This window comes from Balaenoptera musculus, chromosome 5 (genome assembly GCF_009873245.2).
Source record: "Balaenoptera musculus isolate JJ_BM4_2016_0621 chromosome 5, mBalMus1.pri.v3, whole genome shotgun sequence".
NCBI classification, from domain to species: Eukaryota; Metazoa; Chordata; class Mammalia; order Artiodactyla; family Balaenopteridae; genus Balaenoptera; species Balaenoptera musculus.
Window position 1 is genome coordinate 121,111,741 of NC_045789.1, and position 18,259 is coordinate 121,129,999.

An 18,259-nucleotide genomic window follows, 5' to 3' on the forward strand; every position below is an offset into this window, starting at 1 on the left:
CTCTCTTTTCTTGTTTCTGTCACTCATTTTGTTGCTACGATAAGAAGAAAACAGGCAAAGGTGCTGACTAGATTTATTAGCTTGCATAAAAAGGTAACAGTTGAGTCTGCCTGCTTAGATAATTAATTGAAAAAGTGACTGAGAATGAGATAGTATATCTTTTCCCTGTAACTTTAGGGCTATTACACTGAAGAACTAAAACCTTATCTTAGTTACTTTTAAAAGAATAACCTAAGTCTTGAAGCAGATGCTTGAGATTCTCTAGGATTCAGAGTAGTCAGTTGGAAAGAAGCATCTTTCAGGATAGCCTTAATTACTGATATATAGGATCTGTAATTCTGTAGGAGAAAAGAGGCTGTTGAGGGTTGCACAGAATTGAGAATGGTTCAGTTAAGGGAGTGCTTCTGCCTTTTTTTTTTTTTTTTGATTGATTGATTTATCTTTGGCTGCATTGGGTCTTCGTTGCTGTGCACGGGCTTTCTCTAGTTGCGGCGAGTGGGGGCTTCTCGTTGCGGAGCACAGGCTCTAAGTGCGTGGACTTCAGTAGTTGTAGCACGCGGGCTCAGTAGTTGTGGCACGCGGGCTCAGCATTTGTGGCTCGTGGGCTCTAGAGCGCAGGCTCAGCACTTGTGGTGCACAAGCTTAGTTGCTCCGCGGTACGTGGGATCTTCCCGGACCAGGGCTTGAACCCGTGTCCCCTGCATTGGCAGGCGGATTCTTAACCACTGTGCCACCAGGGAAGTCCCTCTGCCTTTTTAAACTGATGATGCACATAGGAAATAATATTTGTACAGATTTTGGGGGGGTACATTTATTGGTGCACTGGGGTAAAGGGACCATCTGAGGACTGAGGCGTCAATATCTTGAGCATATACCTATTATGAATTCATGGGAAGTGCCACAGCACACTGACTGTTGAACTGAATGAGTTAAGTGTCTAAGGAAAACCCAGTCAAGTTCTTGGTAAAGGTTAGGTCGCTTTTAAGATGACTGTCTTCAAAGGGAAAAATAGACTTAGTTCTTAGACAATAACAAAATGTAATTCGAAAACATTTGAAAACTGGTCCCAGAGATTCAGGTGTTTAGGGAAAAAAAAATGCCCAGAGCAGGATGCATGTTGAATTAGCCATATAAGAATGATCATAGTGTTAGTGTTCATAGGAGGGCAGTCCATCAAGAAAAGAAGTGAAATACTCTGAACCTTTCTGCTTTTATTCAGAATTGGGGCTGTGTTGTTTGGTAACTGTCACTATGTAAGGAATAGTTTTTTTGTTTAGCAACTGTCATTACACATTTTTTAAATAATTTATTTGTGCAATCTCCTGACTTCTCTCCTACCTATCCTTGCCCTGTTGGGTGTATTTTGAACAAGGATATGATATATTAGATCCATCCTATTCCCTTTTTTTTTTAATACTGTCTTTTCTACAGACAGATTTCAGACTCTTTGAAGTAATTTAGTGAAAGGGTCTGTCTTGGGTGGTGGAGTAGATTTGGATTTCTAGCATTGCCTGTCTGTAGCTATGACTAACTCAAGATTTTCTTATTGGGATATTCAAAGCCATGTTTTCAGTACCTCTATAATAAAGCTGGTGTTTTAATTTCCAAAAAGAAAAAGAAAAAAAAGCAACTGTCATTACATAAGGGGTAGTTGAAAATGATGAATATATGTACCCTTGAGTCAGTCAAAAAAAGACATGGGAGCAGTCTTAAATATTTGCACACTATCATATGGAAAATAGACTTGTAGTTTTGCACTGGAAAGCAGAGTCAGGATAGACCTTATATGAAGATGGAACTCTTTTCCATCAGAGCTGTCCGAAATGAGATAGGTTACATATTAGATAGTATACTCCACATTATTGGGGGTGTATTTAAATAGTGACTGATTACCATTTTTCAGGAATTCCTTCTTTGTGTGGTGGGGGAATTTGTTTCCAGTCTAAAATTTTTAATTATATGTATATATTTCTTTAGGTTGTTAATTTTTATGTTTTCACTTATTTTAGGTTACACCCCTGCAATTAAAGGACAACTCTTACATGTTGATGCCACTACCAGCATGCAATACCGGACTCTTTTAGAAGCAGAAATGTTAGCAGTAAGTCTAGAGTATATGTTGATATGCCTACATCCATAAAATACAAATTTGGTTTTAATTTTTTAATATAAAATTTTAATGGCCAGGAGGTCATCAAATGGTCAGTCTTCTCATTCAAGAACGACCAGATGCTCTTGACCATGTTTTTGGGAAGAGGGGTAGATTCCCAATGCTGTGGACTCCCTTTGGCATCTCTCTGTTGCTCTTCTTTTGGGGGAAATGAATATAAGGCAACACTACATGGGTTTTTGGCCTTTAAAAATGCGAAAAGTTCTCGGTGTATTGTTTTTAAACTTCATTGTATGGCTAGACTAGCTGTCTCCTATGCTGTAAGTAAGATAATTTTTTACTCTATGTTTTCTGGCCCCATCAGATTCTTTCTCAGGGCTTAATAATTCATTGTCCTTTTTTACTTGATGAATAAGGTAAAAGGAAGAAAATGTTATTGATACCCTGAATTGCTCCATATTAGAAACAGAATAAATATGGAAATGCTCCTGATTGAAAACTGCAGGTCGGGAACTCATTAATCAAGCAGATTATTATTTTTTCTCAGGGACGACAACAATAACAACAATAATAACAAAAGTCACTGCATAGAATGGCTGATATTTAGAGAGGATTCTTTTATATTAGATGATATCATTAGGTCCTTAATTGCTTGTCTAAACAACCATATTTATATATGATATATGTAAATTAAGAAGAAAATTTTGCAATTACCAAGAATATAATGAATACTATAAATATGAATATTCAGCATTTTAATGAATTCCTGAGCTATTGCTGATAAATGGTGCTGTGCAATAACGGTATTCCTTGCCAGGCAGCTCTTGCCTTTGCAGAATTGCCAAGCTTTGGCAGGTGGAATATACCACAAAGCATCATGTCAGATTCATAACTACTGTGCTGTCAAATGAGAACCGAGGAGGCACTGGTGGCCAAACTTCTGTGTGACAGGATGCATTGCCCTCTACCCTGCCTGACCCTGAGCCTCTCACTTAACAGATTACGTTTAAAGAAGAGTTAATGAAGTTGGCTGTTCCTCTGTTCAGCTACAGTATCAAAACTGTAGCCTGATTTGTTCTTAAAGTTTTTTGGCCACATCATGGCTTAGTATTTCAAGGAGCTGGATGTAACCATGGATACTGACCTTTAGCCACAGCAATATTAAAATCTCTAAGGGACATTCTCTTTGGCTCAGTAGGAAAATAAGTTTTAATTACTCGCCAGTTTGTGCGAGTTCATTTCTAATGCTGTCACACAATGTCATATTTTAACCTCTGACATTTTTACTTAACATTTGGTTTGCAGTTTCACATCAATGCCAGCTACCCCCGAATATGGAACATGCCACAGACATGGCAGTGTGAATTAGAGGTTTATAAAGCCACCTACCACTTCATCTTTGCACAGAAGAATTTCTTCACAGGTAATTTTCTAATAAGTATAAATACAATGAGATTTGAGATTTATCATAGTGAACTTGTTTATAGTCAATAAGTTTTGCTTTTAGATTCAACGTAGGGACTTGATGACACAATTCATACTTTCTTTTACACTTCTTTTGGGACTAAGTTTATCAAAGGAAAAACTTAAATATACATGTTCTGTGCTGTCTTCTAACCCAAACAAGGAAAATATGAACCCAAAATTGAGCTTAGGAGGAAGTGCAAGAACTCATTTTTGTGTCACTTTAGTGGGGGATAAGTTGGGGAAGATGAATCAGTTTCTTTCTCTTCCTGAATTAGGCATCATCGTGGCTTTATTATTTTGTTTTAGTTAGTAATCCACAGACAGTATATTCAAATAGTCAAATATGCTATTTTTATATTTGGAGTCCCTACTTAACTCCTTTCTGTTGGCATGTATAATTGAGTTGATGCTATCATTAGGTGGAAAAAATTCTTTTATTTCTTGCAGCATGTTATGATAGCTACTCATTATTTTATGATTATGGGAACATGTGGTCTTAGTCTCTGAATGACATAAATATTGCTACATAAAAATAAGCATTTTTTGAGCCTTTCTGTAAGAAGTTTAGCCAGAGTTGGTCTGCTTTTCTAGGATCAGTGGCTACCCCAGAACTCCTAATATTTGCTTGACTGATTGCTGCGTTTATCTGTTCGTCCATCCACCCACCCATCATTTACAAGCATTCTGTGCTGAGTACTAATGTTTGTGGGTATAGCAGTGATTAAGATATTCACAGGTTTCCCTGTCCTGACACTACTTACTAGCAATATGATGTTGGCCAAATTTCCTAATTGTTTAAGCTTCAGTTTCCTTATCTGTGAAATAGGGATAACAATTTCTGACCTAATTTTGCTATTGCTAGAGTTTTGGCCTTTTATAATAATGCCATTACTATAATATGTTCAGTCATTAGTCTTCTATATTTGTTTTTTGCTTTGATCAGGAGCCTTATCATGGGGATTAGATAGAATGATTCTGTATTTTTGCAGTTGTATAATTCTTCTCCAAGGCTCAAGTCAAGGTCCCAGTAGTAGAAACTTTGACAGAGTCCTTGGCAAGTTAAATTTTTGTCAGTGAAGCTGAACATTGAATAAGTACTACTTAATTCAGATTTATGAAAAAAATAATAGCTAAAACTTACAGTGTGTATTAGTGTCTGTCTCTGTTCTAAGCAGTTTCACATATTAAATCATTAAATCCTCATAATAATTCTCTGAGGTCAATTTTATTATCATTATCCTTATTTTACAGATGAGGGCAGTGAGTTACAGAGTGGTTAAGCAATTTGTCCAGGGTTACATGACTAAGTCAAGCTAGGATTCCAAACCCAAATAGTCTGGTTCAAGATTCTGTTTTTATATAGATAGCTTCTTTGCATAGTCTTTTCCTTCTCACTTAAGATTTTATCATTTCTAACTTTGCTAATCTTTTAAAATAGATTCCAGTTGCTTTCTTTCTTTTTAGACTTTTTAAATTATAAATTATTTAATTTATTTGAACTTAAAGAAAAAACCCACTATTTTCAAGCATTCAATACTTCACATTGTTTTTCCTCCAGAATTTCACAATCTCAGACTTTAGCAGTGCTAAGAATACTTGGAGTAGAAGTATAAATTTCTCAAAATTTAAACTTTATTTTGTAGTAGCGCTTACATTTAGACTGAATATTGTATTAGTTAAACAAGTACACATTTCCTAAATTACAATTGTGTTTTTTCTTAAATTATTTTCTTTCTCTGACTCTAATCTTTATGCTTATACCTATTTAACTTCACTTTTTTTAGTTATTTTTTTCTAAAATTTATTTGGAGAAATTTAAAAAATATAGAAAGGTACAAAACTTAAGTTCTCATCTCCCAGATTTAACAGCTATAACATTTAGATATATTACTTCTGAAATCTTTCTAGAGTCCTTCAAAAACTTATTTATTCTTTAAAAAAGATACTATCAGAGAGTGATATTAGTTTAGCCTTGGAGAGAACATACTTGGTCATAGTGTTTGAATTGCTTTTCTCTTTTCTCAGTTTTACATTTCTCTGTTGACAGATTTTTGCAGAAAATAAATTATCTATTTGGTGTGAGGGAATACCTAATATGCCTCAAGAGCCATTCTCATGCCAGTTACTAGTGGGATAAAATTGTTCTTAAGAGATTTCAATGTGGGACAGAGATCTCTTCATGATAAATCCAATATAGAGCCTCAGGAGTGAAAGATGTGAAACAAAGGCAGAAATGAAGTCTTTACAGGCAATAATGAAATTGACTTAGGTTTACTCTGATAATGGGAGAAGAAGACAATATAACGGTATTGCAAAGCCCCAGTACCAGGTGATGGACATTTTGTAGGGTGTTGACCTATCAACTGAATTATAAAGTGAGTTGTAGATGAGTTTTTTCCCAGACTAACATTTAGATTACCAACTTCACAACTTTTAAAATTTTGTTATCTAAATGATTAAGGCCGTCATCAAGAAAGTGCTTCCAAATAAATATATTTGTTTGGTAAGACCATCTGGTAATAAGAGCAGCTTTTGGTTTAAAGAGAAATACACATTGGAAGTAGTTTTTGAGGTTCCTAGTGAAAATATTTTGTTACCATAATTTTTAATATTTGTCAGTAAAGATATTGTATAAGCTGGTAGGGAAACTATATATTGCAGAATATACTGATGTTTAGATAAGATATTAAAAAAACTAATAAGACATTAAAATAGAAATTGGCTAAAAACTATAAAATTATGTTGGTTTCCTTAGATGATCAGTAGATTATTTGAATTTGTGTTTATTTTACTAGCAATTACAGCTCAGTCTTTTAAGTAGTACTATGAGGTAGATAAATGCAACCAGTATAAGTTGAGAGTCACTTATTAATAATGATTCAAAACAAATATAAGCCATGATCTCAACGCAGAGAGAACTTATAGGGATATCGCTTATGGGAATTTATTTATCAATCTCAAGTATATTGGCATGTGCAGTACTAGACTTAGACAAATAAAACAATACCTAACAGTATATATATATACACACACACACACACACACACACACACACACACACATTGAGTGCAAGCATGAATTTCAAAGCTAACAAATGCATGTAAGACATGGATACAGAGGAAATCAATACGATCTGAAGATAATTAGAGAAAGTAAGGAAGGACATTAAGATTGGAAATGGTCTTTGTAAATGAACTCAGTAATATTAACTAAAATTTGCATAGTATGTTTTCATAAAACATTCCAAAGCATGTTCATTGGTATCATCTTCACAACAACTCTGAAAAGGGATAGCTGTCATTGTTATCCTTGAGTTAACAATGATGAAATTGAAGAAACATTCAATGACTTGGGCAGACTCATGAAGCTAGTAAGTGCAAGAGACATTTAAGAACAATTTTTTGACTGTAGTAGCCTCTGTACTGTCTCTGTAGTGTCATGCTGTTGTTAAAGATGGTTAGAGTTTTCCTGCAACAAAGAGGTTACCAAAGAGTGTGTTCATTTTAGAAAGGATGAATAGTTTGAGTAAAAGTGCAGAACCAAAAATGTTTATGAGGAAGAAGAGTGTGAAAATCAGCTTGATGAATGGTGAATTTGTATTGTGTAGTTGGCTAATCCCAGAGATGACTTTTGGGCATCTCTTAAGTGCTGAACACTGTGTTAAGGAATAAAGTTAGATAGTAGGGATGCAGTCAGGTTAGTTAGGTAGGGCGGTATGTAGAAGTAAAATTTTAGAAGTAGGCGTAGATACTATAAGGTATGATGAGCTACTGTGATTGCTTGTTAAATGAAATAAAAGTATATTTAAAGTAAAATCGTTAAGTGGAAATTTCCGTTCTAGTCTTAGAACAGGTTAATAGCCATATGCCTTTTATTGTTGATATAGTAAAACTGCATCTTACTAAGATTAATTTAAATTGTTATTGAAATTTGATATCAAATGTATTATTTTGCCATTTTATCAAGAGAGGAGTCTCTCTAATATATGTGCACAAGTTTCTGTACATTGCAGCTAAATTTTATTTATTTATTTTATTTATTTATTTATTTTTAAATTATTAGCACCTTTATTATTTATTTATTTATTTATTTTTTTGGCTGTGTTGGGTCTTCGTTTCTGTGTGAGGGCTTCCTCTAGTTGCGGCAAGCGGGGGCCACTCTTCATCCCGGTGCGCGGGCCTCTCACTATTGTGGCCTCTCTTGTTGTGGAGCACGGCTGCAGACGCGCAGGCTCAGTAGTTGTGGCTCATGGGCCTAGTTGCACCGCGGCATGGGATCTTCCCAGACCAGGGCTCGAACCCGTGTCCCCTGCATTAGCGGGCAGATTCTCAACCACTGCACCACCAGGGAAGCCCCTGCAGCTAAATTTTAAATGAGTTCATATGATATTTGACTTCTGATTTCATTACTGAATCTAATATTTTTTAGTTTAAAGATGTCCTTTAAAATTCAAAGAAAACTACTTTAAATATTTAAGTATTTTTGCCTATTATTTTCCTTAGAATATCTTTAATACTAAGTGCTACTGTTTGTGGAGTGCTTAACTTGTGGCAGTTTCTGTGCTAAAAGTTCACATATATAATCTAAATTCTCACAATAGGTCTGTGAAGTTGTCCCCATTTTGTAAAAGAGAAAACTGATAACATTTCAGTCATTTGTTCAAGATTATGTAACTAATAAAATGATAAAGCCACAATTTAAACCCAGGACTGTCTGGTTGTCAGAGTTTGTGCTATAACAATGGTACTTGTAGTTGTTTCCCTCTCTCCAATACACAAAGTTCTGATTTTATAGCACTGTGTTATGTACTGTGAGTATACAAAGATGAGCTTGACACCTTTTAGGAGGAGACCATTTATTGAAGGACATCTTGCTGGGAGTATACAGTGCATGCAATAATGTGAATGCCAGAGGAAAAGTAGAGGAAAGCACTGTGATAGAACAGGACTAACATCTTTATATAAAGACTTTTTGCCTATTGAGGTTAAAAAAAAAAAAAATTAAGGTACGAAAGGATAAGCAGACTAAGAACTATGAACTAGGAGCTGACTATGAACACAATTTTAAAAAACAACACTTAAACCAACAAATCAGCAATACAGTAAATCAGCAGTCAACAAAGATGACTGACTATAATTCTAAGGCCAAGTCTTTGTTTTGTTCACATTGTATTCCCACAGTCTAAAACAGAGTCTGGCACACATTAGACATTCTGTAGGTATTTGTTTTGTGAATAAAACAACACGAATAATGTTCAACCCTACCTGTAATTAAGAAATTCAATTAAAGTGAGAGAGCATTTTTCAATTACCAATTATCAAGCCGCATCACCCCCACTCCCGGCCCCCCCCCACCCGCCCAAAACAAAAATAGAGAAAGGGAGAGAGGTAGAAAGAAATATAATGCAGGAGCAGGTACAGTGAAATGGATAGTTGACCATACATTTCTAATAGGAGCATAAATGGATCTACTACTCTTGGAAAGAAGTTTTGTGATTTATAATAGCCTTAAAAAATTTCATAAACTTTGACCTAGCAAATCCATTTTTTAAATCTATCCTGACAAAATAATCCTGAATATGTAAAATATCTTGCATGAAAATATACATGATAACATTATATATAACAAAAATTTGAAAAAAGTCTAAATATCCAAGTACAGTAAATGGTTAAGTAAATCTTTGCAAATCTTTTTAATGAACAAAATTTTTGTTAATGTGTACGAAATAACAAGGCAAAATTTTGAGTTCAATGAAAAAAAGTAATATAACTTGTACATCTAGGATAGTGTAAAAATCTACATAGAAAAAAGAACTAGGATGAGATATATCCACAATGTTAGGTATTTTGGTAACAGAATATCAGGTAATTTTTTTTCCCTTTTTTATCTTCTGAAGTTTCTTTAAAAACATAATAGGTATATGAAATGCATAAAAGTTTTCTTATTTGGAACTGTGATTAGTAAGTAAGCATTTTTACTGTCAAATCATTTAGCTACATCTTAATCACCTTTTAATATTTTTGTATAAAAGTTCTTTTTAGATAACAATAGGAAACTTTTTGGTGTTAGAATATTTTTATTTTGTTTTCTGAATTTCAATTAATTTTACATTCTGTCTCCTGCCTCAATAATTTTAGACTTAATTCAAGACTGGTCAAGCGATAGTGCTCCAGACATTTTTTCATTTGTTCCATATACATGGAATTTTAAAATCATGTTTCATCAATTTGAAATGATTTGGGCAGCTAATCAGCATAATTGGATTGACTGTTCCACTAAACAACAGGAAAATGGTAAGTACTTTTTAAAAATTAGGTTAGTATTCTGTTCATTAAGACAAATACCAACAAAGAAAACTGGTATTGATTTTTGTGGTTTTAATAGATACTAGAATTGATCTTTTTTTCCATTGTCTTATAAGACTCTCAGAGAACTATTTCAGAATTTGTATTACACTAAGCATATTAAATTTAATTTTGTTTAGGTGTGTATTTAAGGCAGTTTTTGTTTAAAATTTTTTTTGAAATTAAAAGTAAATTTCTTTTTCTTTTTTTTTTTTGCAGTGTACCTGGCAGCCTGTGGGGAAACACTAAACATTGATTTCTCTTTGCCGTTTACGGACTTTGTTCCAGCTACATGTAATACCAGGTTCTCTTTAAGAGTATGTATAATTGGATACATTGTTTATTCCACAAGGTTTATTAGTAAGTTTGATTTGCCAGCCCTTACCTTTACTCTCTCCTGCCCATCCTGTTGCCACCCTGAAGTATTTTGATTTTCCACTATTGTTCACTAACTTCAGTGGCACAGCATTGCCTGTTTCTTTTTTGTAGTTAACTGTAATATTCTGCCTTTCCCGTAAGTTCCCCAAGTTCCCCTAAGAAGTTGGGCAGTAACTTGAAAAGATATGTGTACCCCAGTGTTCATAGCAGCATTATTTACAACAGCCAAGATATGGAAGTGACCTCAGTGCCCATTGACAGATGAATGGATAAAGAAGATGTAATATATATACTCACTGGAGTATTACTCAGCCATAAAAAAGAATGAGACCTTGCCATTTATGATGTGGATGACCTAGAGGGGTATTATGCTTAGTGAAATAAGTCAAACAGAGAAAGACAAATACTGTATGTTTTCACTTATATTTGGAATCTAAAAAACGAAACAAATGAACAGATAAAACAGAAATGGACTTCCAGATACAGAAAACAAACTAGTGGTTACCAGAGGGGGGAGGGGAAGGAGGAGGGGTGAAATAGGTGAAGGAGATTAAGAGGTATAAACTGCCAGTTATAAAATAAGTAAGTCACGGGGATGTAATGTACAGCCTTGGGAATATAGTCAATATTTTATAATAACTTTGTATTGATATAGCATATAATCCATTAAAACACTGAATTGTGTTATACAACTGAAATGAATATAATATTGTAAATCAACTATACTTCTATTAAAAAAAAAAAAAAAGCTGGGCAAAAAAAAAAGAAATTCCTTGAGTCGATTATTTTGTTAGAGCTCATTTCTGACCTCTGTGACTAATCTATGTGTTCTCTTAAGAACTTATTCTAGCTCTAATATTAGTCTGTGAACTGGATTTTACATTTCTCTATACAGTTGACACTTGACCAGTGTGGAGGTTAGGGACACTGACCCTCCCTGCCATCATAAATCCGTGTGCAACTTAGAGTCAGTTCTCCTTATATCCTCCATATCCTTGGTTCCTCTGTATCTGAGGTTCAGCATCTGCAGATTCAACCAACCACAGATTGTGTAGGACTGTAGTATTTACTGTTGAAAAAACGTCCATGTGTAAGTGGCCTGTGCAGTTCAAACTTGTGTTGTTCAAGGGTCAGCTGTATTTCATTCCTAATTTTAACCATGAATTCAAGGAATAAACCCCGTGATCCAAAAGCCAGCTCTTAGGAGTTCAAAATTCATGGTACACCTAACTTTAAGGTATACAATCAGTAGTAGTTGTAGTATTGATGGAGGTTATGAAGGTAAAAAGTAGCAACAATAATAAGATCAGCCAGCAAGTATTAACATCTTCTTTGTGCTGGACACTACTCCAAGTGCTTTATGTGTAGTAACTCATTTAATCGTTCTCAGAACAACCCTCTTGAAGTAGTTGTTATTATCTGCATTTACAGAATAGGAAACTGAGGAGGCAAGTGTATGTAACTTGTCATATAGCTAGTGAGTGACCAAGTTAGAATTCGAACCCAGGCAGTATAGTTTAGGGCTCCACTCTTTTAATCACCCCACTGTGCTGCCTGTTAAGAAACCAAGCATCGGGCTTCCCTGGTGGCGCAGTGGTTGAGGGTCTGCCTGCCAATGCAGGGGACACGGGTTCGAGCCCTGGTCTGGGAAGATCCCACACGCCGCGGAGCAACTAAGCCCGTGAGCCACAGCTACTGAGCCTGCGCGTCTGGAGCCTGTGCTCTGCAACAAGAGAGGCCGTGATAGTGAGAGGCCCGCGCACCGCGATGAAGAGTGGCCCCCGCTTGCCGCAACTGGAGAAAGCCCTCACACAGAAACGAAGACCCAACACAGCCAAAAATAAAAATAATAAATAAATAATAAATTTAAAAAAAAATTTTTAAAAAAGAAACCAAGCATCAAAATGAGCAAAGATTCAGGGACCTATAAGGAAAAATAGGATATGTTCTGTATTTTTAAAAATATGATTGTCTATTTGATTCTAGTAAGTCTTGGTTCCTTAAAAGGCAGTTGAGGAACCAAGACTTACTAGAATCAAATAGACAATCATATTTTTAAAAATACAGAACATATTCCACCTGAGCTTATATTAGCTGATTTTTAATTTTTTTTTACTGAGTTACATGTGAAATATCCAAGGAAACCCATGGAAGATAATCTTCTTACTATTTTCTAGAAACTGTGCTGTTTATTTCCCTGATTTTTTTTTCTTGACTTTCTTTTTCTTAGAGATTTTATTTTTATTATTATCTTTTTTAAAGAAGGTTTATTTATTTATTTATTTATTTATTTATTATTTTTGGCTGTGTTGGGTCTTCGTTGCTGCACGTGGGCTTTCTCTAGTTGCGGAGAGCAGGGGCTACTCTTCGTTGTCGTGCACGGGCTTCTCATTGCGGTGGCTTCTCTTATTGTGGAACACGGGCCCTAGGCACGCGGGCTTCAGTAGTTGTGGCACTCAGGCTCCGTAGTTGTGGCTTGTGGGCCCTAGAGCGCAGGCTCAGTAGTTGTGGCACACAGGTTTAGTTGCTCCGTGGCATGTGGGATCTTCCTGGACCAGGGCTCGAACCCATGTCCCCTGCATTGGCAGGCGGATTCTTAACCACTGCGCCACCAGGGAAGTCCCTTTCTTGACTTTCTAAGCAGAATTTAGTTTCAGTCAATGTAAGATCTTATTCCAGTTACATACTTGATTATTCAGTGTAAAACCTGCCATTTCAAATTTATGTTTATTTTCTGTTTAATTGATTATTATAGATATGCTTGCCTGTAAATAGTAACCTAACAAATTTATGTACCTATTTTGTTACTTTGGGTTATTATAAATTATTTTTTAGGGAGAAGATGTTGATCTTCATTTGTTTCTACCAGATTGCCACCCTAGTAAATATTCATTGTTTATGCTGGTAAGGAATTGCCACCCAAATAAAATGACTCATGATACTGGTATTCCTGCTGAATGTCAAAGTGGCCAGAAAACAGTTAAACCAAAATGGCGGAACATTACTCAAGAAAAGTAAGTACTTAATATTAGTGATCTAAGTATTTTGTGTTTATGTGGAGAAATTACTCTTCTAATTCTTTAAAAGAATGACAGTAAAATTTGATTATCTGTAACTGGTGTCTGTATACAATCAAAGGAATAAGTACCAGACTAGAAACTTTATTTTTACTCTTCAAAGGGCTGGTTGGGTTGAATGCTGGACTGTCCCAAGTGTCATGCTTACAATTGATTACACATGGCATCCAATTTATCCACAAAAAGCAGATGAACAGCTAAAACAGTCATGTAAGTGTTTTTATATAATTTGTATGTTGAAATATCTAGTGTTATAATTGATAAACATCAAAGATACAAGGAGAAATTAAAAATGTTTGGAAATGCATCTATTGGCAATTTTATACATTTAAAATCTTTTAAGGATTTTGGTATAATTACAGCTAACTTTCGTTGAGCATTTACTATATATCAAGTACTAGGCCAAGCTGTTTCCTGGTTTAATTTATCTCATTTAACTCTTGAAGCAACTCTGTGGGATAGATGTTATAATTATTATTGTCATTGTAGAGTTGAAGAAATATGCTCAGAGAAAGTAAGTAATTTTCTCAAGGTCTGCTGAGCTAGAAGCAGCAGAGCTGGAGTATGAAGTTAGGTATATGTAAATCTATATATTTAAAGCGCTTGATTTTGTGAAATGTTAGTTTCTTTAATGTATTTTGACAACTGTCATATCATTTATAGTTTCCCTGAGGCTTAAGTGCTGCTTTATTTGGATCCAAAGTGGAATTAGAGTCAAGTGATATTTTCTGTGTATTTTTCCAGTGAGTTAAGTTTTTAAGAATAGTTTTTGTAACTTTCTCATATGTATATGTTGATAATGTCACACTGCATTTGAATAGCTGTTTATGTGAAAATAACTTTATAGTTTAATGCCTAAGTATAGTTAAAGCCTAATTGTGACCCAGATTTACAGTATATTGACAGAACTTGATGAGAATGTTGCCTTTGTTAATGGGAACTTATCATCGATTCTTTGAAGTTTGATTTGTGTATTTTTATACACATTTCAATGAAGTCCATTCTTTATTGCATTCTTAACTATTAGTCTTTCAAGTTTGTTTTCATTATATACTACAGATATTTTATCAACATTAGTTGCTTTCATATTTGCAAAATAGAATTTCTTAGTGACTAGGTCTTTGAAGAACTTTTAAGAGGTGCTTTCCTCCCGCACCCCTCAAACATTATTCTTTTTTCCTCAATTTATTCCAGTGTCAGAAATGGAAGAAACAATGCTATCTGTATTAAGACCATCCCAGAAAACAGACAGAGTTGTTTCTTCTCCCTCTACTTCTTCACGTCCACCTGTTGATCCCTCAGAGCTTCCACCTGATAAGCTTCACGTAGAAATGGAACTTTCTCCAGATTCTCAGATAACTCTCTATGGACCTCTATTAAATGCCTTTCTATGTATAAAGGTAAGAATTTTAAAAGAACCTCCATATTTTTAAACATAGGAAAAGCAGTTAACATCTAATTGAAATTGAGACCATTTGAAATGGCCAATTATATGATTTAAAGTATTTAGGATATATTATATATGTCAACTAGGTTTGTGGTGTTAGACCCAATTATAAAATTATTTATTAAAAATTGTGTACTCCTCAGTTTAGCATTTTTTATTTTGAGCAATTAGTGTGTTCTAGGAGTTGTGCTAGTTGCTAAAGATACAGATGATATAGCATCTGTCCTTAAGAAGATAAGCTAGAGGGATATAGCAGGATAGATATATATATATGGACAATTTTAACACATTGTAATTAATGCGGCAGTAGAAGTATAAAAGAACTTTGTTATCTGAGGATAACTGTATCAGGAAAAGGCTACTTCAAGTGAGTCTATTAAAAACCAACAACTTTATTTCACGGTAAGTAATAAGCAAAGATTTGTCTGGAGCTCTATCTTGAAAATTGAAGCAAATATGTGAGAATGAATTCATTTCAGAGTATGACAAATTTAGGGTCTGAAGAAATATGCACTACTTCTTTGAGCAAAGACCAAATCAAGCGTTGATTCATTTTGGTATAATTTTTACAGTGAAATTGTATGACTGCATAGTATGATAGCACTTTAAGGTTGCTGTCTGGAGCATGATTATGAAGAGAGGCTATTTTAAGAAAAATATTTGAGCACTTTTTCAGTTTTCTATATATCATTTTTATTCTTTTGATACTCAAATCATACTTTTAAAAAGTCCCTAGCAAGTCATCACTAATTCTTGTTGATTTATTCCTTTTTATAGGTAACTTCTCTAAGCCTTCCAGATTTTCACTTATCACTGATAGTTTTACCTGTGATTAGAGCAGTTATCCAACATCACATTCAGCTACTTCATGAAATTTTGCATTTTTCCAGGATTTTGCAAATTCACTTTGCTTTAGATTTTCATTGTACCATTGGTTATTTACTACATCTGATAATCAAAGAGAGACTAATTGTCCAAACATTACCAATCATGAGCCTTAGAGTTAGTTGTAGTGTGGATGTTTGTGTGAGTCTAATTTTATCAATGCTTACTTATTTGCTTCCTTTTGTAATTTCATAATTGTAGAGGTTTGGATATTGAATGCCTAGCTAACAAGGAATCCCTTAATGTACAGTAACAGGAGTACATAATTCTGGAAAGGGTCTAGGATGAGCAAGGTTGGCCAGGGAAGGACAATCAAGGTTTGTTAGCAAAGGCTCTCTAGAAGAAGTACTGGCTGAATAAATTTTGAAGTTTTGTAAAATCTCAGTATTTGAGTTACTGTATTATATTTACTAAAAACTACCATATAGCATCAGATGATGTAATTTAAGGTAAAAGATGCAAGGGAAAATGTGTTTAATATTTGTGGAAACCTATAGTTTGTTTGCTTTTTACCTTTTCTTCCCCTAGGGTTTTAGAGATTCTTGAAAGAGTAAAGAAGTAATTCTTCAGTTTCAAAGGGAGGAAACACACACACACACACAAACATATTTTTTTCTCTTGTGACCATTTTTTGGCCTAAAACATTCTTCAGATATTATTTCTCCCAATATCTTATTTTCTTGGGATTGCATGTGAATATAAAGGATCTAAGATTGAATTTTCAAGCTATAGTCTCCCAGAAGAGGCTGAATTATATTTTAATTTAAATATAAGCAATGATTTAGTTATCAGGTGTAGGTGGTTATATTGATATAATATCAGTTTTGAATACTACTAGAGAAGTATTAACTCTGTTTTTGCATTACCACATGTACATTGAACCTCAATTTTTTTAACTAAAAAAATTGCATAGTAATACATAAACAAAAATAAGAGGACTATAACAAAGAACACAGAGAAAGAAAGACATACCTTTGTTTTAGACTTCTTTATAAATTCTGTTCCATATGTGTTACCCATGTTGGTAGTTTATTATGTTTTGATGCAGGCTATGCATTACAGACTTTACAACAACTTTTTAGTAGTGTCAAAAGTTTGTTGTGCTAAATATTTGTATTTATATTTATCAAGTTAATTCAGAACTTGTATGAAGTGTCTACTGAAACAAATTTAAAATTTTTAAGTTTTGACATATTTTATAAAATAATTTCTAACCCAATGAACTCTCTGCTTCCTTGTATTAGGAATATATGTCACATGTAACTCTTTAAGTTGTTTGTTTTTTTTGTTGGTTTTTGGCTTAGTGTCATGCTGACATGGAGATGTTATCCTGTCTTAAATGTCCCTTACTTTTTTTTCATTAATTTTAATGTATAACTTATGTTCTACTTAGTATCAGTGTTAGAACTTCAAACTTTTTGGAAGTTAGGTTTGACACATGTATTATGTATGTATGTATATATAAAAGAAAACAGAGAATATGAAAACTCATGTAACTGAGATTATATTTTTCTTAGTTATTGAAATTAAACATCAAGAAATTCTAAAGGATACATCACTAGAAAAAAAAAGAATTGCCCTGTATTTATTTGACTGTAAAACTGACTTCCACAAAATCCACAATAGAGACTAGGCCTGGCATTATTATTACAAAGAATTCTAAGAAGAGTATTTAGTGAATGTGCATTATCACTTATGAGGACATTTTATGGAAATGAAAGGTCTTTTGAAGATGTAGCATAGCAACTCTAAGTGTCAGCCCAAAGTCCTTTCAGTAATATTCAAACTTCATGTCATTTCTTATGTTGCGTACATAAGGTTGGATAACAGTACCCCTTATATTACTTTTATGAATTGGCTTCTGTTAGTCTTATTACATTTATTCTTAATGGAAGAAGGAAATCTGAATCTAAATAGTGATAGCATATCAGTGGTGGCAAATAGTAACCATGGTTTAAGGGTATATATGACATATATGTTTTTCTTATTAAAAAATAGTTTTCATGGGGAATATAGCCATTATTTTGTAATAACTGTAAATGGAGTATAACCTTTAGAAATTATGTAAAAAATAAAAAATATTAAAAAATAGTTTTATTGGTCTTGAACAGAAGACTGGCTATCAAGATTTAAAAAAACAATATTGGAAACAGAGTACTTGTAGGGCTTTTTTTCCTTCATTTCTGATTTTATTAGCTGTCTTCTATTGTTGATAATACCTGTTTTTTCTTTTTTCTTTTTTTTTTTTGAGGAATGAGTATCATTGGATAAGTATGAAGTTTTAGCTGGGGAAAAAAAATGACAGTCTTCTGTTACTTAAAGTAGGTTACTTGATACTCATGTAATAAAATATTTCTGGGAAAATAAAATTTCAGAGGACTCCTAAGTAAATTGAAAATGTAGTTTATCATTCTTAAAGTCACAACATGCTAAAAACTTGACAAAAGAATACATTTTCCCAATTCTGTAAGCCAATGGTTTTTTTTAGGGTTGTTTAAAATGGAAATAGGATTTTTATTTGTATTCGTAAATATTTGTGTACATTCACTAA

At 33.9% G+C, this 18,259-nt stretch overlaps 1 protein-coding gene across 1 annotated transcript in view; it reads left to right on the forward strand.

Annotated features, from left to right (window-relative positions):
* Positions 1-18,259, forward strand: part of KIAA1109 (KIAA1109 ortholog) — a 203,056-nt gene that overhangs the window by 53,296 nt on the left and 131,501 nt on the right. Inside the window, 7 exon segments of the mRNA XM_036852538.1 lie at positions 2,010-2,101; positions 3,416-3,533; positions 9,715-9,870; positions 10,141-10,238; positions 13,135-13,313; positions 13,480-13,586; positions 14,571-14,776. Coding sequence (XP_036708433.1) covers positions 2,010-2,101; positions 3,416-3,533; positions 9,715-9,870; positions 10,141-10,238; positions 13,135-13,313; positions 13,480-13,586; positions 14,571-14,776 — 956 coding nt within the window.